Source organism: Ahaetulla prasina, chromosome 2 (assembly GCF_028640845.1).
Source record: "Ahaetulla prasina isolate Xishuangbanna chromosome 2, ASM2864084v1, whole genome shotgun sequence".
Classification (NCBI taxonomy): Eukaryota; Metazoa; Chordata; class Lepidosauria; order Squamata; family Colubridae; genus Ahaetulla; species Ahaetulla prasina.
The window spans coordinates 245,139,154-245,162,852 of NC_080540.1; the positions used below are offsets into that span (position 1 = coordinate 245,139,154).

The 23,699-nt window shown below is 38.1% G+C and overlaps 1 protein-coding gene across 1 annotated transcript in view; it reads right to left on the bottom strand.

Moving 5' to 3' along the window:
* Window positions 1-466: 466 nt before the first annotated feature.
* Window positions 467-23,699, bottom strand: part of LMNB1 (lamin B1) — a 28,940-nt gene continuing 5,707 nt past the window's right edge. Inside the window, exons 2-11 of the mRNA XM_058166478.1 lie at window positions 16,431-16,587; window positions 13,904-14,029; window positions 13,423-13,593; window positions 10,444-10,569; window positions 8,011-8,231; window positions 5,848-6,073; window positions 4,306-4,410; window positions 3,838-3,957; window positions 3,497-3,613; window positions 467-1,137 (exon numbers count right to left, since the gene is read on the bottom strand). Of these exons, the coding sequence (XP_058022461.1) occupies window positions 1,096-1,137; window positions 3,497-3,613; window positions 3,838-3,957; window positions 4,306-4,410; window positions 5,848-6,073; window positions 8,011-8,231; window positions 10,444-10,569; window positions 13,423-13,593; window positions 13,904-14,029; window positions 16,431-16,587 (1,411 nt within the window). The 3' untranslated portion in view covers window positions 467-1,095. The remainder of the gene's footprint in view (window positions 1,138-3,496; window positions 3,614-3,837; window positions 3,958-4,305; window positions 4,411-5,847; window positions 6,074-8,010; window positions 8,232-10,443; window positions 10,570-13,422; window positions 13,594-13,903; window positions 14,030-16,430; window positions 16,588-23,699) is intronic.

Below are 23,699 nucleotides of genomic sequence, written 5' to 3' on the forward strand. Positions count from 1 at the left end.
GTTGTGGCTTAAAAAAAACCAAGAGATGTTGTTTTACATATTCTTAATATGGGAAAAGAGCTGACTTTGTGTGACCATTCAGGCTTTCAGAGTAGGAGGCCATTACCTACTCTGCAAGCCTGCCTTATGCAGGGATACAAGGTCATATGAGCTTTCTATTCTCTTGGAGAAAGAGCAATGTCATTTTCAATGATCTGCATTGTAAGCATTATTCTCTCCCTTGTAAGCCTCTTTAATTTTCCATGACTACTACTCCTGATTAAACCGTCCCATCCAGCCCCCACAAAAAAAACACATTTTCTTATGGGATGTATGGGTAAGATGACAAATACTTTATAAAATCTAAAAACACCAATTAACCTAAGATACCCACTTATTAAACAATTGATTCCCTCAGTAACAAACATTATTCTATATTTTCTTTTTACTAAAAATTCAACTCCCCCCCCAAGTATTAACATGCAAGCCTTCTTAAGATAGCTTTTATTGTTAATATGACATGAAAAAGTATGCAAGTTACACTAGAATTTAAAAACACACATCACACATTAACATAAGCCCATTTCCTGATTAAATTGCTAAGTAAAACTAGTCAAATAGTTTTATAGAGTCCTTCATCCTTCTATTTATGATGTAACTAATGGACGACAATTTTCTTTACAAATATCGTGAGTAAAATTTGTGTATCTTGATTGCTAAAATACAAAAGTTTTCCATACAAAAATTTGTTGAAAGCACTTTCCTCCCCCTTCCAAAAAGCATGTAAGAATGTAAAAAGATAAAGAGTAGATGGCTAGACTAATAACCAAACCCCACACAAGTATTTTTTTAACAAGGATATTAAAAAAGGGCCACCGTAAAAATGAGGGTTGTTTTTTTGAAAAAACAGTACATAGTTCAGTGTCAATAGTTCACATTTCAAAAAGCTATATATATGATTTGACATACAAAAACCTCCTCCTCTGGAAGAAAGGAAATTAAGGCCAGACACAGCTTTAAAATTCACAAAAGGAAATACAAAAATATGTTGTGCTTCCAAGAAGGTTCTCCTCTGCAGGAAGGGATAAGCATAAGTGAGGACTAGATGATTGCCATTTACATGATTGCACAGCTTCTGTTGGCTCCTCGTGGGTCTCCCTATTTTAAATATAAAAAATTGTTAAGATTGCAACTGATATAAAACTGTACAGTTTGATATACATTCAATGTAATGAATAATCTGCCTCTTTTCCCAAATTATAATAGTACAAATAATAAACATGTCTGGATCTTATTACCAATGCATTTTATGTTCTGTCATAGGACGAAAACATGGAACAATTCAAGAGTATTAAAATTATTTGCATGAAGCAATATAAATTCTGTTTGACAGCTATTATATAGGAGGCATTTCTCCTCTCTATATTTGAATATCGTTGTACATACAGCATCAGAAACACATGGACAACTACTTCCTTCAAAATCTTGAGCAAGTTTTCATATGCAAAAGCTGAAATACAACTAATTCTACATTGTTGCTAGAAACTATTTTTTAATAGTGGGGTTGTAGCATGATAGAACAGTTTTGAGTGTCTTTGTCTAGAATAAAGCACGTATTTTGTCCAGACGTGGGCCTGAAATGTGGAGTGTTCTAGGCATAATAGTGTTGGAATGACTGGGAAAAGCAAGCAAGGCCACTTGATTATAGCTACGGAAACACAAGGAAAGGAAGATACTGTCAGGGGGGGAAAGCGGTTGGACTCGCTGCTCTTCAATGTATGGGCATAATGTGCAATGGCTACGATGAGAATGGAAGAGAAATTGGTGAGAAGATCTGGAATGTGGGGGGTGACTGAAGCACAGTATATGCTTGCCACTTGTAGATTCTCCAGTTGAATTCAAGTATAGGGAAAGGCACTGAGAGGTTTGACAGGCAAGGCAGCTCATAGCTCATGTGAAGGCAGAAGAGGTGCATAATTTTTTTTCCACTAGCCCTTTAAGATCCCTCCAACATTTTTCTGCCAAACCCTGGAACAAACAAAATATTCCAGTTTATTAAAACATGATTATTTGCAGAGGTATGCGAACCTCTGAGTCACAAGTGCTTATTTTGAATTCAAAAAAAACAAAACCCTGCAAAACTTTTCTACCTTGTGCACACCCCTTAAAAAAATACAGAACGGTCACAAGACAAATATTACACGTAGTGAGTGCCATGGCTGTTTACAATGGCTTGAATCTAAGGAATCTTGGATCAATTATATTGCTTATGGCTCTCAAAACTATTTTAATAACTATAATTTAGCACCTTTAGGCCAGGTCTATGTAAACAATGCTTAAAACATTAAAATTGTGGAGCAGGCTATGATCTAGACCAGTGATTCCCAATCTTTGTGGCTCAGCGGTCCGGCCCAGCTGCGGCAAGGAAGCGGGCTGCGGGATGGTATGTATGCATGCTAACTTACCTCTTGCTGAAGTGGAGCTGCGTGTGCATTCCAGACCACCTCTCATGCAGCCCGGTTCTAAATAGGCCACAGCCAGGAGTTGGGGATCCATGATCTAGACCAATATTTCCCAACCTCAGCAACTTTAAGAAATATGTCCCTGAACTCTCAGAATTTCCCAAGCAGCATGCTGCCTGGAGTATTCTGGAAGTTGAAATCCACTCATCTTAAACTTGCCAGAGTTGGAAAACACTGCTCTAAAGTAAGTGTAGGCAAAGACTGGGACATTTCATTTCAAATTAGGAACTGGCTAAACAGAAAACTAAATGTACACTGAGGAAAACTGGAACAACTGAAAAGCATTTCGAACATAAACAAGCACAAATGTACTACTCTTCCCAGTTCATTCTCTACTACCTCATGCACTAAAGATGGTTAACAGTGATATTTGCTTGGCCGTATTTCATGTGCTTATCAATCAGCCTGGTGGTGTTTCTTCACTTGTGGCTTTTACTAATGAGGATGGAGTGATTGGTCTTTCTTCCCCTACTGATCTTTCAAATGGATAGTTAATAGTTCCTTCTTTACCCTCTAGATCAGGGGTCTCCAACCGTGGCAACTTTAAACCTGGAGGACTTCAATTCCCAGAATCCCCCAGCCACCAAAGCTGGCTGGGGAATACTGGGAATTGAAGTCTTCCAGGCTTAAAGTTGCCACGGCTGGAGACCCCTGCTCTAGATTGGGGTGTCAAACTCACGGCCCATGGGTTTAGCAAAGGGAAAGAAAGTCATGGCACATCACATAACAACGACAGGAGTTTGACACCCCTGCTCTAGATTACCAACAGCCCAAAATCAGCAACCCTACCAAACGTTAATATCACATTATAACTGGAACTGTCAGAAAACTTGTCAGGATCTCAGTCTGCAGTAGATTCTTTGAATTTTATTTATTTCATTTGTGAGATCTCCATGTCGGTTTGTTAAAAAATTAAATGTATCCTGGTTTATTGCAAAACCTCTTACATTATTCAGAAGATACAATTTTTTTAGATATTTGAAATTAAAGGATACCTGCTGGTGAAATAGATCTTCCTCTTCTACAGCTTCAACTGGTTCTTCTTCTACTTCTTCCCCCTCTTCAGCTTCAAGTAAAGTTGTTTTGAAGACGGTGCTTCTCTGAGCAACTTCCTATAATAGACATTGCTGGGTTATTATCACTCACACTATTTCAGGACTTTTTTTATTATTATCTACAGTAAGCATGTACTTCTGCTATAAATATATAAATCCCACTTGGAGAGGTATACTATATATTAAAAGGAAAATCACAGCTCCTCTATTTGGTCACATCCTTTCTTAACAAAATAAATTAAATTGTATCAAGGTAATGGAGTCATATGTATCTACGTTACCTCTCCCTGAGAGTTTTTCAGAACAACCTTCACATCTTTGCCAGTGCCCCAGGAATTCTGGTTCTTCCAGATGAGGTCAGAGGGAGGACTGGCTGTTATTCCAGCATTAGCAGCCCAAATCTGAGAAAAATAAAACAGATCGTACAAAATGAATATATATCTGCCAGTAAGTATCTTTGCATCTCAATTTACATATAAGGTTAAAAGACAAAATACACCAAAACTTTTTGGGTACAAATTGCCAGAAACCTTAAGCAAAATAACAGTTTAAAGACATTGACCTATAATCAATAGCAGACTTCATTTTCTTAGGGGAAAAAGTCTGAATGACACTCATTATATTGATTAGAATTAATTTACTCATATTTTAATTAGTTATTATTCCATTCCACCTGGGCGTTCTGGACAACAACTAATATATTTTATTAACAAACTAAATTTTGAGTTCCACAAAGTTATCTCACTTACTGTAACAGTCTGGCCTGCCTTCAGCACATATCTTGAGGTATACTTATAATTCACAGAAACATCTCCTATTTTTCTGATCATCTCCCAGCCTCCCATTGGTTGATCCTAAATTAAATCAGAGGACAAAAAGATCTGTATTACGCAATTACAATACATGAATATGGATAAGCCAAACCTTGAAATTTCAACCAAAATACCACAAAAATGCATCATCTGCAGATAAATCTAACTTTAAATTTTTAACCATAGTGACAGGCAGGAAATGACAAATTTTTATGTTGCAATTTATACAATTTTAATGCTGTGATAGGCTTTAAAAAATCTGGTCTACACTTTGGTCTATAGATAGATCAAACCAATTTTGGAGTATATTTTGGAACCTAAAATTCTTGGCTTAGCCGTGAGTACCTACAGTATATATTTCTACCCATTAAACCATTCAGATTAACAGAATTGCCAGTATATACAATATATTTTGCATATACTCTATCCTTTTTACCAATCAACAAAGAATAAGTACAATAGTTTTTCTAGACTGGCAGTTTATTCATACAAAGATGAATCATGCAACACTATACGTTGTAGCTAAACTTTAAGAGAACCCTTAACTTCATCTTCCAACAGTTCCCTTATCATGGGCAATGAAATAATGCTACATTTGTAGTTTCTGAAAGGCTTTAAGTTCCCATCTCTACCTTATGTCAGCCTTATCCATCCTCTAGTTCAGTCATGGCTAACCTTTTCCGGACCGAGTGCCAAAAGCGTGTGTGTGCAAATGTGAACCATGCACATGCCTGAACCCCCCCCCCAATGAAATGCGCATGCCCCCCTCGCACTTGCCCCCCCCCCACACGTGTAGCAGAGACCCGACAGCTGGCCAGCTGGCCGGTGGGAGGCACGCGCACATACATGAAACTAAAATGGGGCGACAGCTCACATGCCCACAAAGAGGGTGCTGCATGCCACCTGTGGCTCCGGCATCATGGGTATAGTATATACTATGGCTAACCTTTTCCGGACCAAGTGCCCAAAGTGCGCCTGCCCAAACCCCCAAAATGCAATGCACGTGCGGATCAGCGCATGAGACCCATCCCCACGCTTGTGTGCCACCCCCACATACAACCCCACGCATATGCGCCACCCCCATGCATGCACAGCACAGACCCGAAAACCAGCTGATTGGTGGGAGGTGCGCATGCATGCGAAGTACAGCTGAACTGGGGCAATGGCTCGCATGCCATCAGAGAGGGCACAGCATGCCACCTCTGGCATGTGTGCCATAGGTTCGCCATCACAGCTCTAGTTATATAAATTTCAATTCCAAATAGTCCTTAGCCAGCATGGCAATTGCTGAGAATTAGGGAATTTGGCACATGAAGATTGGAGAAGAATGAATTGTGTAATAAAATATGTCACCACTGGGATTATAGAACTAAAACTTTTCAGTAAACAGATTTAAAACAACCTTTCACTGGCTGAGTTTATATATACTATATAATCAAAAACAAATCAATACTATGTCTTAGTACATAATTAACATACCTGATCAGAAGTGTTCTTCAAGCGGATAAATTTCCCATCTACATCTATCTCCTCAATACAGATATTTCCAGTGGCAGAAGCTGAGTGAGCGATACTAACACTACTACTGGCCTCCGATTCTTCAACATCAACCCTCTTCCTCTTTCCCCTTGTTGTACGAACACTACGGCTTGATGATGCCCGAGAGACAGTTACACGAGAAGATGGGCTGGGAGTAAGTTTCAACCTGAGGAGACAAATTCATGAATAGTTTTTTTTTTTTTTAACCATGTCTCCATCCATCCTGTGTTATGAGCTGGTAAAAGTTCATAGTAAGGTTTGTGAACAAAATAAGTCAATTAATCTATATTTAAATTAACATACATTTTCAACTACAAACAGTTCTGTTATTGTCTCCACCCCTCCCTGCATAACCAACATTATGAACTGAGGCTAGTTTTTAAGAAGTTTTAAAATAAAGGATAGCCAAAGAATAATGTATTAAATTGTCCTTTTAGCAGCATACATTTTAGATGGCGTGGTAGAGAAAAAAAATATGCCACACATGGATTTTCTGTTGGAGATGCAAGACATGACCAAAGCAATACAAAACTAATAGGAAAGAAAAAGGAGCAATGAATCTTCTTCTAAACCTCAAGACTGCTAGCTCATGACAAGTAGGCTGAAAAATATAGAAAGGGCGATATTTACAACTATGCAAGTTCTTCTGTGCCCGAACATGTCTGTGAATTGTATAGTACTTTTACACCAATACACGAGCATCATAAGCAATAGTGGTTTGGCAACTGGATGGAAAAAAATCCAAGAATATTAGCAGGTGTGGTAGCTAAGAGGACGTAGGTAAGATTGGCAAACTGGTGACCTGCAGGCCATTTAAGAATTTAGGAGGAAGGGAGAGGCTGCTGAAGCCTTGTTCAATTTTTCTGATTAGTCTCCTCTAGAATTCATTTAGATCAGGGGTGTCAAACTCGATTTCATTGAGGGCAGCATCAGGGTTGTGTTTAACCTCAGGGTGGGTGGGGCAGGACCAGCTCAATGTCACTTATGTCAGGGGCGCCTATGGTGGCCCAAGTGCTCTGCCAGCGAAAACCAAGCTCCATTTCTGGCTGTGATGGCCTCCTGCAACCCTCTGCCAGAGAAAATGGCACAGGCTGGTCTTTTGCTGTTTCCAGGGTAGCCCTGCAGAACAGATCTAAGTACCCTATGGGCTGAATTCGGAAAATTTCCAGAATACACTTTCCATTGTGCACACACCCAGAGTTGCACTTTAATTCTCTCTGAACTGATTAGTGACAAGCGCACATGCATGTGGAAGTGATCTGATATCCAGCAAATCCAAGCTAATTTGTCCTGACATCGAGAATGTTTTGTTTTCAGATCTACACCAGCTACCATTAAGTATTTTTATTAAATGATTTTAACGAATACAGGTAATCCTCGACTTACCACAGTTCATTTAGTGACCTTTCAGTTACAACAGCTTTGAAAAATGTGACTTATGACCATTTTTCATTCATGACCATTGCAGCATCCCTATAGCGATGTGATTTATACTTGGGATGTGTGACGACTCATATTTATGACCTGTGCTGTGTCCAGGATCATGTAATCCCCTTCTGCAACCTTCTGGCAAGCAAAGTCAATGGGGAAACCAGATTCACTTAACCACTATGTTATTAATTTAACAATTGCACTGATTCACTTAACAACTGTGGCAAGAAAAGTTGTAAAATGGGACAAAACTCACTTAACAAATTTCTCATTTAGCAACATACATTTTGGGCTCCACTGTAGTTGTTAAGTTGAGGACTACCTGTAATTTCCCATTAGCAAAACAATTCCCTATACCAAGAGCAATTTTCCCCAGTGATTAGAATACTTACAAAATCCAGATCAATACTATTTCAGTACTGTTGTTTATACTATATACTTCCTTACAGCAAGAGTTTTAGTTGGACTTTAGCTGTTTTACATATACATGGCTAAGTCAACCAATGTAAGACTGATCACAGAAATCCTAGGAGAAAATTTGGCAAAGAGGATCTTTTCCATTTTGACTGTTGTTAAAACCATACACATATCTTTTTTCATCAAGGTCTCTCCTGACCTTCAGAGATGAGTAAGTGTTTAGTGAATAGAAAGATTAAATGGTCTTTACATTACCTTTCTTCTTCACCCTCCAACAGCTTCCTATAGGCATTGATTTCCATATCCAGAGCCAATTTTACATCTAGCAGTTGTTCATAATCATTCAACTGCTGTTGCATCTGATCTCGTATCTCTGCCATCTCTCTCTCTTTGTCAGAGAGTGTCCTGCGGAAGGTATCCCTTTCTTTAGCCAGGATGTCTTCCAGTTCTTGCATTCTCTCTAGCCATCCTCTAGACTAAAAATTACAAACAAAGCAAAAACCTCAGCAATTTAATTTCTGAGAATTTCTGAGGTACATGGAAAGCTGCTATTAAAAACAGAAACCGAAAGACATGAAATAATTTTATATCTGTTTTGTACATAAAATAACTAGCATGACGGAATTAATTTGTCCCCAAAAATGCATTTCCACTGATTATTAAGCAAGCTAACACAAAAGGAAATAAACATACAGATTTCCTGTTTGGGGCAAGAATAAGCCATGCATATCACTGAATGATTACAAAACAATCTCATTTGCAGAACAATTCTTTTTAATATTCAGAATTCAGCTATTTTCCCATGCATTAAGATCTCGAGTAAATACTAAATATAACACAGTACAATATAAGGATTAAGTATTCTTTACCCTAAAGCAAATTGAGTATCTCTTCCTATAAAAGCCATTTCATATATTGTATGCTGCATTATATTTTAAAATAGGTACTTATTTTAAAATAACTTTACTGAGGTGATTTATACCAAATGATGTAGTTTAAAATATTCAACTTTTTGTTAGCATAATTTTATATTATTTTCCTCAAATAAAATAAGAAAAATATTTTTAAAGAAAAGTAATTTATGTTAAAAACATTGCTCACTCTTCTCTGATAGTACTACTTTTACTTTTACACAACCAAGTCAGTCAAAAGCCAAAGCAATCATTTTGATAAGGATACCTACTGTGCAAAACATGGGAACTAAAATACATTAAGTAGAATTAATTTAAAAAGCACAAATTAAGAATTAAAATTAAATTAACTACAAAAGAATCAGCACAATTTATTCAGTGGAAAACATCCCAATTCAGATGTGTCTAACATTCACCCCAAAATGATTAAGGAGGATTGACTGCTGACAGACACAATTCTATTCTGTCACCCTCTTTCTTCTCTTAAAAGCAGAAGGAAGACCAAGAAACTCCCTCATTGGTATTTGCAATAAAAGCAAAATAATCCCTTGTCCTGAAAAGTAATACAATTGAGATATATTGTCTTCCATTTTTAATTGTCAGAGAGAAATACAAATCCAATCTAGTTAAGACCTGCTAGTATTCACTTAGAATCTTAAATTCCTTACCTCTTTTTGTAAAGCAGACAGTTGGGAAGAGAGGCTATCAATGCGCATGCGACTTTCTGTAAGTTCTTCTCTTACGGTGTTAGCAGCTGAGCTGCACATTTCAGAGGAGAATCTTGCGTTTTCAAGCTACAGAAAAGCACAGAGAAAGCATTCCAGTTACTTTGCCAACAAATATAGTAACAAGTACTTACTCTTAAAAAATCTGTAACAGAATTAAGTTATGTAATACAGGAAACCTCTCAGGCTGGCAAGATGACAACAAAGAATTTACGTAATATTTTGCTGGTGAATGATCTTCCAACCATCAGAAGTATTCAGAATTCAGCTATTTTCCCATACATTAAGATCTCGAGTAAATACTAAATATAACACAGTACAATATAAGGATTAAGTATTCTTTACCCTAAAGCAAATTGAGTATCTCTTCCTATAAAAGCCATTTCATATATTGTATGCTGCATTATATTTTAAAATAGGTACTTATTTTAAAATAACTTTACTGAGGTGATTTATACCAAATGTAGTTTAAAATATTCAACTTTTTGTTAGCATAATTTTATATTATTTTCCTCAAATAAAATAAGAAAAATATTTTTAAAGAAAAGTAATTTATGTTAAAAACATTGCTCACTCTTCTCTGATAGTACTACTTTTGCTTTTACACAACCAAGTCAGTCAAAAGCCAAAGCAATCATTTTGATAAGGATACCTACTGTGCAAAACATGGGAACTAAAATACATTAAGTAGAATTAATTTAAAAAGCACAAATTAAGAATTAAAATTAAATTAACTACAAAAGAATCAGCACAATTTATTCAGTGGAAAACATCCCAATTCAGATGTGTCTAACATTCACCCCAAAATGATTAAGGAGGATTGACTGCTGACAGACACAATTCTATTCTGTCACCCTCTTTCTTCTCTTAAAAGCAGAAGGAAGACCAAGAAACTCCCTCATTGGTATTTGCAATAAAAGCAAAATAATCCCTTGTCCTGAAAAGTAATACAATTGAGATATATTGTCTTCCATTTTTAATTGTCAGAGAGAAATACAAATCCAATCTAGTTAAGACCTGCTAGTATTCACTTAGAATCTTAAATTCCTTACCTCTTTTTGTAAAGCAGACAGTTGGGAAGAGAGGCTATCAATGCGCATGCGACTTTCTGTAAGTTCTTCTCTTACGGTGTTAGCAGCTGAGCTGCACATTTCAGAGGAGAATCTTGCGTTTTCAAGCTACAGAAAAGCACAGAGAAAGCATTCCAGTTACTTTGCCAACAAATATAGTAACAAGTACTTACTCTTAAAAAATCTGTAACAGAATTAAGTTATGTAATACAGGAAACCTCTCAGGCTGGCAAGATGACAACAAAGAATTTACGTAATATTTTGCTGGTGAATGATCTTCCAACCATCAGAAGTATTCAGATTACTATTTTTTTTTCCAAACGGCAACATTTTCACTATAATTATTAATTCAATATTTAATAAGCAGATATAACAGGGTGTTAACAGTTCACTGGAAAAGGGCAGCAAACTGGTGCTTAATGGTTTTAAAAAATATTCCAGTTCAGTGAAATTACAGTTATTCAACAATTTCAGCTTGTTTGTTTAAAAAATCCAGTGCAAACACATGAAATAAGTTATCTACTGCTTTAAGAACACTCTGTGCTGTTATACTTTAGGGCTAAACACACAGACAACAAAACATAGTAAGCATGTAATTCCTTTATCTACTAATGATAGTCAGGGGAAAGCAAATGTTAGCCATGCTAGGACTTCCTCAACAAGAAGAACACTGAATGAAATGCATTATCATGTTGAAGAGCCCTTTTAGTTTCTCATACAGAATTTGGGAAACATGTAAACGGGGGGGGAGGTGACCTCCAACTTCCACAGGAAGAATGGTGAACTGAAGATGACTCTGCAAGAGAGCTGGGTCAATGACCAATCTCTGTGGAAAGAAAAGAGGAATGAATCCACTCCTCAAATTCTTCTCTGGATTAAGGAGAGAATCTTCCAGTGGTTTTAGAGCTTGGGGAGCTGGGTCAGTTTTGCACAAGTTGCAATCAGAGCCTTCAAAGGAGATGCTGAGTTCACCCTTTCTTTCCTTCTTAATTACTTTCACTGTATCAGACGGGATGGGCGCTTTCAGGGTAGTATGGCCATAGACTGTCTGGATTTTAACAATCTTCAGGATACATTTTATTACCCTGGTGAGTTTCTTTTAATATTCAGCTAAAGAAGTTTCATGTAAGCTTAAGAACTTACAAGAAATTTTTATTTAGAAATAAGCAACAAAAGGGTGATTAGGATACTGATTCTGGAAAGTTTTTAAATGTACTAACAGACTGGATTGATTGACAATAAGATTAGGAATTATAAGAATGTTTTCTGTGGTTTGTTTAAAATCCTATTAAAATATATGAAGATTTTGAATTTAAATTAACAATCTTAAAATTAAATTAACAATCCATGGTTGTTAAACGGAGGCATAGAATCAAAATTACATGAAGTTTTATAAAGTCTTAGTAAGACTTTATTTTTGACTTTGCTTTATAAAATCTTAGTAAGGCCACACCTGGAATACTGCATCCAGTTTTGGTTACCACCTTACAAAAAGGATGTTGAGATTTTGGAAAAAGTGCAAAAAAAGAGCAACTAAGATGATTAAAGGTCTGGAGTCTAAAACATATGAAGAAACAGTTGCAAGATTTGGGTTTGGCTAGTCTAGAGAAAAGAAGGACTGGAAGGAACATGATAGTAGTGTTCCAGTATTTGAGAGGTTGCCACAAAGAAGAGGGGAGCAACTTATTTTTCAAAGCACCTGAGGGCAGGACAAGAAACAATGGATGGAAACTATCAAGGAAAGGAGCAACTGGAATTAAGGAGAAACTTTCTAACAGTGAAAACAAGGCAGGTCCCTTCCAGCTCTATTCCGATTGAAAAATGTAAGAAATCTTTCCTTGGGCAGATATTGTGGATTAGAGAAAAACATTGTCAGAATAGATTTGAAGACAGGTTACTAGAAGAAATCAGAAAGAACTAAAGATTATGATCAAAGAAGAGCCATTAATACAAAATGGAGGAAAATATTTTAACTCAGAAGAATTCAAGGATGTTTTACAATGTACTCAGAACTTTCTTTTTAGATTGTCTGATATTAGAAAAATGAGCTCAAAAAGGATACAATTGAGAATCAGACTGCTTTGGACATGGATTTAAAATTAACTGGATACAGTATTGACTAAGATGGTATGTAGAATTTACAAATGAAACAAGTTGATGTTATAATAACTAAAAGGGACATATCAATAATAATTCTGAAGTGCAACAGATGTGTAGATTTCACTCAGAACTTTGGACAATTTTGTTTTGAAATTACAAAAGAGAATGAAAAAAATCAGTTTCTGGGACACTACTTAAAAATAATAAACTTCAAAAAATTAAAAACATTTATAACATTGGCTGTATTGATTGATTGAATAAATTTATTCAACCAAGCTTTAAAAAAATTGTTTCTAGCAGCTTTTAATGGCCTTTTCTTGATCAGCACTAAATGATGACCTATAGGATTATAGATGAGCTATGGAAAGAAGAGATTTTTTTGTTGCATTTTTAGAGAAAATGGTAAGCTACAATACTGAAATTAAAGAAAAATGAAATAATAAGAACTAATTAGACCACTAATAGATAAAGAACTAAAAATTAAAATAAGGTGCACTGAGATTTTAGAATTCAAATAGATAAATAGCTGACACATAACACCCAGACTTAACAATTGCTGATAAGAAAGACAAAAAAAAGTCTGGATAGTGTACATTGCAGTACCCCGAGAAAGCAAAATAGAAAGAAGTGGAGAAATACAAAACCTGCAAAGATAATTAAATGACTATGCTAAAAGAAAGCAAAGGTAGTACCAACAGTAATATGTTATTTAGCACTGTAGCAGGAGCTAAGAGAACACAAAACTTGCAACAATTTTTAACTAGTCAGAATTCTAGTTTATCGTTTCTACAGTCAAGATATCATCTGCATTGGAAAGTTTTCAGCTAGTCAAAAAAATTGAAAATATTCAAGTGTGGGTACTTTGGCATGGTATGTTTCTTCAAGCTCTTCTTTGTAAAGTTTCACTTGTGCATCATGTTGCTCTCTCATTTCTTTCAGTGCTTGACTCAGTTTGTATTCATACTCTATCAGACGCCCAGAGTCCACCTCAACAAGGCGAGTCTCATGTTTCCTTCTTGTTTCATTTATTTCCTAAGAATAAATAAATAAAGTTATATTAAAAGCATTCACTTTTTTTAAAAAAGTAGGAATCTTATCAGGCTGTCATATTATGTTAGGGCTGTAATACTGGGTTACAAGGTTAGGATCTTCAACTTTTCCCATGTTAGCAATCCTCCTCAAAACTACTTCTACTGGTAACAGAGGCTAGCAATATGCACTTTGCCATGTTAATGACAAAGATGTGCTCAAAGGATCTGTGAGCACAAACATTATAGATAAAATAATGGTTTAGCTAACCTAGCTGAAAAAATATTTTGGCTTTAGAATCTCAACTCATTACCTCTTCATACATATTTTTTCGAAATTCCAAGTCTTCAATCAAACTTTGGCAGCGGTTTTCGAGATCCACTTTCAATAATGTTTCATCCACCAATTGTTTCTTGGCAGCTGTTAAAGCAGCTTCAAGCTTGAAAGGAATATTAAAATAAAATTATAGCACAAATTCGCCAAAATACCACTACAGAAGAGAATAAAGTATCATCTGATCGAGTATCATATTCAGCATTACAGTATTCAAAACCTGCTTAGTACTATAAATATTTCAGATTTTTTAATTTCTAAAATCTAAGTATACAACTTCGCAACTTAAAACTGGTCACTTAGTGACCATATTAAGTAATGATAGACTTCCTTACGGGTGCCTATGATGCTATTCTGATGTTCAGACAGCTACATATTTCAGAGTCTCAGCAACTGGTCCACATTTATGGCCATTTGCAGCATCCACCAATTATGCAACTGCATTTTACGACATTTCAGTTGCAAACCTGCATTACTTCCAGTTATTTGTCCATAGCAAATAAATGGTTCACTTAACAACTGCAGTGCCTTTAATGATTGCAGCAACAAACGTTATAAAACTGGGTTAGTCACATGCATGACCTGTTTTATGACCCCATAACTTACAAATGTAATGGGTAGGCTCCATTACGGTTGAAAGTGGAGGCCTATCCAATTCACATATATTGATCTCCTGTGTATACAATCAAGGATTTATTAATTTAAACATATTTCATTTAAATATATTCTATTTAGGAATTTCAATATCACTTACTTTTAAGCAAGATTTATTAACCTTGACTATCAGTTCAAAATCATTCTTCTTTGTGATGAATGATAACTCAGGTAATTGTAGACTGGATCTAAGCATAATGGAAGAATTGCTTCCTCTGGCAGCTACTGCAATTACAGGTAGTCCTCAAGAAACATCCACAATTGAGCCCAAAATTTATGTTGCTAAGTGAAACATTTATTAAGTAAGTTTGCCCCATTTTACAATTTTTCTTTCCACAGTTATTAAGTTGCATTTGTTAAGTTAGTCACCCACTTGTTGAATGAATCTGGCTTCCCCATTGATTTCGCTTGCCAGAAGATTGCAGAAGCTGATCACATGACCCCAGGACACTGCAACCGTCATAAATATGAACCAGTTGCCAAGCATTTGAATTTTGATCATGTGACCATGGGGATGCTGCAATGGTTAAGTGTGAAAAACTATCGTAAGTCACTTTTTTCAATGCTGTTATAACTTTGAACAGTCACTAAATGAACTGTTCTAAGTCAAGGACTACTTGTATAGATGACCTCTTCAGAGAAGACAATTCTGTGAATGAGTCAGGGCTCATGTTTGGCAAGGATTTTTTTCCTCTGGTATGAACAGGGACCATATCTCTAGAGCAGGGGTGTCAAACTCAAGGCCCGCGGATCAGATCCGGTCCAAAGGATGCTTAAATCTGGCCCATGGTGCCAGCCTGGAAATATCAAAGGACTGGCCCACTGTGCCTACGTCAGCCAAATCCATTTTTGTCTGGCAAAGGGCTGCTAGAGACCAGGCTCACCAAAAATGAATCTCACGGGGGGCCTCCACGCAGCCCACTTTTGGCAGGAAGAGTGCTGCTAGAGACCATAGAAACTGAAAACAAGGTGCGGGGGTGTGTGCATGGCCCCCCGCACCCTATTTTGCCTGGCAAAATGCTGCAGGTGGCCGTTCAGGCCAAAAACGGGGCAGAGAGGCCCCCATGCGCCATTTTGGCTGGCAGGGTGCTGCAGGAGGCATCCGTTCCCTTCCCCCCTGCTCTCCATCCCCCACCGGAGAACTGCAATGCTGATCCGGCCCTTGAAGAAATCCAGTTTGACACCCCTGCTCTAGAGACTTCCATTTTAAATTAAACTCAGTAAACTATGGCTATTCTAGTTTTAACTACCATATTTTTTGGAATATAAGACGCACCTTTTTCTTCCAAAAAAGAGGGTGAAAATCTGGATACGTCTTATACTCCAAATGTAGCCCCGCCCAGCTTCTCAAATGGAGGTTTCAGAGACTGAAACAGCATCAGAAACGAAGCTTCAGAAACGAAGCCCCCAAACAGAGCTTCAGAGGCTTTTTTTCTGAAAATTAATCCAGCTGCCAATCAGCTTTTTTCTTATTTTCCTCCCCAAAAACTAAGGTGCGTCTTACACTCCGAAAAATATGGTATACTTAATTTAAAGAACCCTACTTTATTAAAATCGAGATGCAACATTTTAGCTATGATTAAACTATCAAATCTTCTTGATATAATCCTAAAGAAAAAACAATGTATAGGCCAAAGCCTTACACACATAACAGACAATCACTGAAAATGTAAACTATTTGGAATATACAGTATATAGTTGCTACTTTAGTAAAACAGTTTAATAGCAATGGCAGATTATTTTTCTAAATTATATACTGTAGTCAAGTAGTACATATTTATACCAATTATGACATCCACTGCAATAAGAATCCAAAAAACAACTGTTTGAAAATATAACTGTTTATGACTTACCTGAGTAATCTGATCCTTTAAGTCCTCAAGCTCCCCTTCCAGACTTTTTTTATCACCAAGTGCTGTAGCAAGGGCTGCTTCTTTTGCATTTAGAGAAGCTTCAAATTCCCGAAGCTTTGCCAGAGCACAATTCAGATCAGATTCTTTTTTTGCATAGCTAAAACAAATCAGAAGTTCAGTTCAAAGATTAAGAATGTGGAAAACTAATTAACTTAAAGTTAATTTGCAACAAATTAACTTTAGGTACAGCAAAAAGTTTGGAATGAAACAGGCTTATTCTAATTTTTAATATTTGATATTAAGAAACATCATAAAGATCCAGCTGTTCCAAGAGTTGTGACATAGCTTTTCCCCCCAAACTGCTCCCAGGATAACACAGTGATGCAGTAATATCCCTGCTGCTATTAATGTAGATAAATTGGTTTATTTATGGAAAAAATCAGAAGTGTAAAAAAGAAAGAAAGGCCAAATAAAAGATACAGGTACCTGCTGGAAAAGTTATTCTTTTTGCTTTAAAACTTTACAATTTAGGAAAAATCTAATTCATATGGGTGAGTTGCATATATGTTGTGCTTTATTTGATAGGCAACTGTGAGTTGATGAAACTGAGATTGTACAAATCAAAAGATTACTCGCACAATTGTTTACTTGTTTTAATTACCAGTACAATATGTATATCCAATCTGGGTTTGCTCTTGGGCACTGCTGGAATTGAGATTTCAGATACAAAATATATTGATTGGAGCTAATTTTGTTCTAAACATGTTTGTATTTCATGTTCACCTTTTCAATAAATAAAGCTCTTCAATTACAGTGAAATCACACAAAATCTAATAACGGCAACAAATGAGCCACAGTGGTTAGAGTGCAGTACTGCAGGCTACTTCTGCTGACTGCAGACTGTGCAATTTGGCACTCAGCCTTCCATCCTTCCGAGGTAGGTAAAATAAAAATCCAGATTGTTGGGGAACAATGCTGACTCTGTTTAGAAAGGGCTGTAAAGCACTGTGAAGTGATATATAAGTCTATTGCTACTGGTATTTATTTGCAGGTATGTAGATTTCATTGATATAGCAAAGTTTATCAAAACTGTGTTCTGAAGATATTTAATGCGTGCTTAGTCTTGTTAGGATTTTAGCAAGGAAAGAATGGAGAAGTCTTATGTTATAGCGTGTTTAAGTAGAATTATATTATGGCATGAAATGCCCCTAATTTATATTAGGTTGAAGATTAAAATCTGCTGCCTAGTATCATTAGCCTATAAACATATTAGCTACAGTCTCTTAACTTCTTGTGCAGTGCAAGCACTTTTGGTTCAAATGCTTTTAATTAAGTTAACAGAGATGTTACACTTAAATATAACCTGCATTTTAGAAGGAAAAACTAAACTAAAATCTTGGGCAAGTATAAAACTATACATGCCAAGTATTTCATCTATACTCCACCCTAGAGCTGGGATAGAAAGATTTGCAAACCAAGAGGAAAGTTGGAGATGAAGAGAATCAGGTAAACACTGGTTTAATTTTATATCCTATTCCTGAAAGAATAAAGGCAAAATTGGATATATGGGAATATAAGGAGAAAATCTATGAAACGTTTATCAAGTACTGTAACATGAAAATTATTAGCTTACAATAGAGCTACTGGCTTTACAGCTACTAGAAAATTGGTAACAAATATTTATTAATTACATTTCTACATGGCCCATCTCACCTAAGGGAGTGTTATGATGGTCATAAAACAGATCATCCACATGATTAATCTGATTTTATAACCTTTTTTGCCACATCAATATATAAAAACTACAGTCATTAAGCAAACCAATGATTCATTGTGGCCCTATTTTGCAGAAAATGAAATAAAAGGCAGAACAGTGAGCAGAGGGGGCGCAGTGGTTAGAGTGCAGCACTGCAGGCTACTTCAGCTGACTGTTAGCTGCAGTTCAGCAGTTCAAATCTCACTGGCTCAAGGTTGACTCAGCCTTCCATCCTTCTGAAGTGGGTAAAATGATGACCCAAATTGTTGGGGGCAAAATGCTGACTCCGTAAACTGCTTAGAGAGGACTGTAAAAGCTCTATGAAGCAATATATAAATCTAAGTGCTATTACTAAGTGCTATTTGGTAAAAATGTTGTAAAATGCAGACATGTAATTGCGGGGGAGGTAAGTCAAGTACCTACTAGAAGACTTTCAAAATCTCTTCCCATGACATGATTCTATAACTACCTGTATTAGAGGAAACTGACTAATGAAAACTTCATCCTGGTCACTAAACTATTTTTATATTTACTTTTTCTTAGAATTTATTTATTATAAAAAACATAATATAGGAAGTGAAATTCCAAGGATCCTGAAACAGCTAACATGGAACCTTCAAACTCTAAAGAACAAAGCAGAAGCAGGAATTTCCCCCTCCAATGGATTTTCAAAAAAGAATGTGACGACTTCCATTTGGTTTTCCTTCCTCTATTTCTATCAAAACCTCTCCTACAGCTGGCTGATAGCCAGATAAAATCAACCCACAAAAATCTATGTTGGTTATCAAAACACTATACAAGAAATTGGAGATCAGTGGCTACAGAATGAGTGTGTGTGTGTGTGTGTGTGTGTGTGTGTGTGTATATTTGTTTTCTGAGGTTTTCGCGGGTGTTTGTATGTAGGTCTTTGGTTATTCGGGTTTTCTCCCGCGTAAAATTGGAAGTGTCTTGGTGACGTTTCGACGAAATCCCATTCGTCATCTTCAGGCTATGGTTATTCGGGTTTTCTCCCGCATAAAATTGGAAGTGTCTTGGCGACGTTTCGACGAAATCTCATTCGTCATCTTCAGGCTTCAGCTTCGTGCTTCTGGGAGCAATGTGCGATTGCAGCTGTTTCTTCCTTTTTAACTGCTAGTGGGGGTTTGAACTGATTGGGTGGGAGCTTGGCTGTGCTCTGATTGGATGGGGGTTTTTTTTGTGTGTGCACTGATTGGCTGGGGGTGTGTCCTGTTTGGGTGGGGGCTTGGTTGTGCTCAGATTAGTCTGAGCTGCAGGGGGATTTGAGCTGGTGAGCTGCATTGCTGTTGTTTGGCTTCGTGTTTGTGGTCGTGCTACATCTTCATAGTGGGTGTCTGTCTGCTGTATGTATGGATTGGAGGGGTTTGAAATGGATAATGTTGCAGCTGCGGTCTGGCTTCTGGTCCTTGGTCGTGCTTCCTGATCAGTGTGGGTTTGGGTCTGCTTTCTGGGTGGATGTGTGGTAGTGACATCCTGGGTGGACCTCGTGAGTGTGGGTCTGGTGTCATTGTCAAGGTTCCAGAAATACCTCTTCTGCGTAAAAGAAACTCAGAGACATTTCTTTTCCAGAGTTCTTTACTAGCATGAGGAGACTGGCACACGATGAGTGCAATTCCAAAACTGAAGTTCCGGATTCTTTTCCCCAGTTATACAAACCCCAAGAGTCCCACCCCCCTGACCCCTTTGATGGTCACATGGTCCCACGTTCTCCCAGTCCATTCGAATATCTTCTTGCCACTCTTCCTGCAGATGTGAACCCCATCCGACCTTGACCGTCTGAAGAATGTTACCATACCCCTCAGCCCCCCTTCTTCCCCTCAGGGGAAAAATGTGGCAGCGTCTGGAAACCTAAAGTCTAATATGGTTTCCAGGCCTGACAGGCGTCCCCCCTTGGAAAAGAAGCTATATCCTAGGAAAGAAAACAAAGAGTCGATACTGTGGGAGGGGTGTTGGGGCTAGGCAAACTGACGCTTGATGTTCTAGTTTTCCACAACAGTAGCATTTGATTATTGTTGAAGGTTGAAAGGTGGAGGGTGGGGTTGGTCTTGAGAGAGAGGATCTTGTAGGTGGTCGTTGTGGAGTTGTAGTTGGTGGTTGGCTTTGGAGGGGGTTGAATTCTCTGTCCAGAGCGATGGACACGTTGTACCAGGCATTAAGTTGTTCTGGGATTCCTCTGGTGGAGCAGGCTTTTCTGATGTTTTGATCAATCGCGTCTTTGAAGTAGTGGAGAATAATTTGTTCTGGCCAATGTCTAAGATTGCCAGCAACTCTTCTGAAATCCCATACAAATTCATGAGATGGCGTTGATTAGGCTTCTTTCTGATGGGTATTGATGTCTATATTGTTCAACGTAAGCCTCAATTCTGCTGAGAAAGTAAGCCAGGTGGTGTGGATTCCCATCAAAGGTTGGTTTGAAAGGGGGAGGGGTTGGGGGAGGGGGTGCAGGGGGGTTTAGCTGGCCTGCTTGCGGCTGAAGAGGGATTTGCGGGGGCGGGGCCGTTGCTGTTGTGGCTGGTTGTTGAGCTGTAAAGGGGGGTGGAATTCCCCCTGGCTGCTGAGAAGGAAGTCCTTGAAATGCTTCAGCTGATGAAACAAACATCGGCGTGGGGCCCCCAGGAAAGAAAGGTGCTGAACTGGCTGGTTGCCATTGGTATTGGATCCACCCTTGTCCAGGATAAAACGCCCAACCAGGAGGAATAGAAGCTGCTGGAGGCAGCGTAGGCCTCTGTTGGCGGGAAAGGTCGATTGGAGGGGGGAGTTGCGATTCCCCCCAAGCTCCTGGTGCTGCCTGAACTCCCTGCCGTCCGAAAGAGGGAAGGGAGGGTTTTCTGCGTTCATCGGAACGGCTTCGAGCTTCAGTAATTTCTCTCTCTCTCTGGCGGGAGGGAAGGTGAATTTAGGCTGAGCTAAAGGCTCTCGAGGTAGGTGGGCTGAGCTTATGCAGGGCCTCACTTCCAGACGCTCAAAAGTTTCAGGGAGGTCTAATAGGGACCGCTATCTGCACGCACTCTCACACCACCACCCAGCACAGATCAACTCCGTAGCCAAGACACTCATCTCTAGAACAAAACACTTAGCTGACGAACAACACCTAAAAACTGAACTACACACTCTCACAAACGTACTAACATCCAATGGATTCCAGAGAAATAAGATTACCAAACTAATCCAAAAAGAACCCCCCACTAAAACCCAAGACAGAGAACAAGAAAACGGCACAGCCCTCCTCCCATATATAAAAGGCACCACAGACAGAATCAGCAAGATCCTCCACAAACACAACATCAAGACAGCATTCTGCACAAACCAAAAAATATCCACCATCCTAAGAAACCCCAAAGACAAAATTGAGTTAGAAAATCAAGGAGTATATGAAATCCCATGCACCGCATGCCCCACCACATACATCGGACAAACCAACAGAAGAATAAGTGCACGCATTGAAGAACACAAGAACTCAGTCAAAAAAGAGGAACCAACTTCTTCCCTGGTCCAACACCTTAAAGCCACAGGACACGATATTGACTTTAAAAAGACCAGAACTATCGCCAAAACTGAACACTTTAACAACAGAATAATCAGAGAAGCCATCGAGATAGAAAAACGCCCACACAGCATGAACAAACGAGATGATGCCTCCCGCCTACCAGCCATTTGGAAACCCGCCCTTATTGGCAAACGAGTCTCTAACATGAGGAATGACACCAGACCCACACTCACGAGGTCCACCCAGGATGTCACTACCACACATCCACCCAGAAAGCAGACCCAAACCCACACTGATCAGGAAGCACGACCAAGGACCAGAAGCCAGATCGCAGCTGCAACATTATCCATTTCAAACCCCTCCAATCCATACATACAGCAGACAGACACCCACTATGAAGATGTAGCACGACCACAAACACGAAGCCAAACAACAGCAATGCAGCTCACCAGCTCAAATCCCCCTGCAGCTCAGACTAATCTGAGCACAACCAAGCCCCCACCCAAACAGGACACACCCCCAGCCAATCAGTGCACACACAAAAAAAAAACCCCATCCAATCAGAGCACAGCCAAGCTCCCACCCAATCAGTTCAAACCCCCACTAGCAGTTAAAAAGGAAGAAACAGCTGCAATCACACATTGCTCCCAGAAGCACGAAGCTGAAGCCTGAAGATGACGAATGAGATTTCGTCGAAACGTCGCCAAGACACTGGTGGTTTATTCTTTGTTCAGTGGCTTGTGGGTAATCCTCAATTAAGGGAACAGCTACCAAACAACAACCTCTTCAGAACTAAATGTTCAACTCTTCCTTTCTTCATATACCTATGGCTTCTTTGGCTTATCATATCCACAGCATAGTATTTGAACAAAATGACTAGCCACATTTTTAACACATGCATGGCTTTCTCTTAGAGTTAAACTAACTTCCACTGTTCTTCTGAGAGTGGGAGAAGAAAGATGCTAATACAGAGCACACCCAAGACTTAATGCAATTAAAATAAAAATATTACCTCCTTTTGCTAAAGGTAGTTCTTGCTTAATCACCATCCATAACTACAACAAAGTTAAATGAAGGGACCTGGCAACTCTGGACACTTGGCAACTCATCCACACTTACAATTTGATTGACAAGCATCGCAATCATGTGATCACCATTCATAATCTTCCCTGTTGGCTTCCCCAGAAAGTCAATAAGAAGGCTGGCAAAGAAAGTCACAAGCTGCTGCTACCTGTTGAGAAGACTCCCTGTGGTTCGGGGGAGTTTGCTGACAAAGGTGCATCCTGAAATCCAAGCAGGATTTTGGCATGGGGTGATTGCAGCATGGGACATTTGCAGCCTACAACTGAAGGAATGTATTTAGCCTATCTCTCCTAATGTGATATTCCACTATGTGGGACATGAAACATCTGTTTCAATTTTGCTTGTTAGGGAACAGTTGTCCTATGCACCAAATGAATCATAGTTTATACTTGTTGAATCAATTAAGTCATTGTCTAAAGGCAATGATATATTTTAATATTACTTATCATTTTTTTAACAATGGAACGATCTATTTTAAGGGAAATGACCCCCTTAAGAAGTTAGCAATCTTATTATGAATGTTAAAATTGGACAAATTCAATGTTTATATTTGAAGTGGATTTGATGCTAATGTTTTTGGTATTTTTTACTACTCATGTATTAATTCTAAGAGATGGGATGGACAACTATTTTATTAAAATATTACAGATGCCTCAATTTATTGAAGGGCAGCTTAGTTGATATTGACTCAGTGCTTACCTATGGCTATAACCAACAAAATAACTTAATTTCCTATTATTATGCACAAGCATGCTGTATCTAACTCCATTGTCTTCTAGATGGGAAGGGAGAATTTTTTTAAAAAAATTCCTTAATCTTGTACCTGAGATCTTTGCTTTGAATTCCGTTTGTTATGTTGTATTTTCTTTTTATATGTTTTCAAATATGATTATGTTCTGGTGTTCTTGTAAGAGAAGTCAACTTT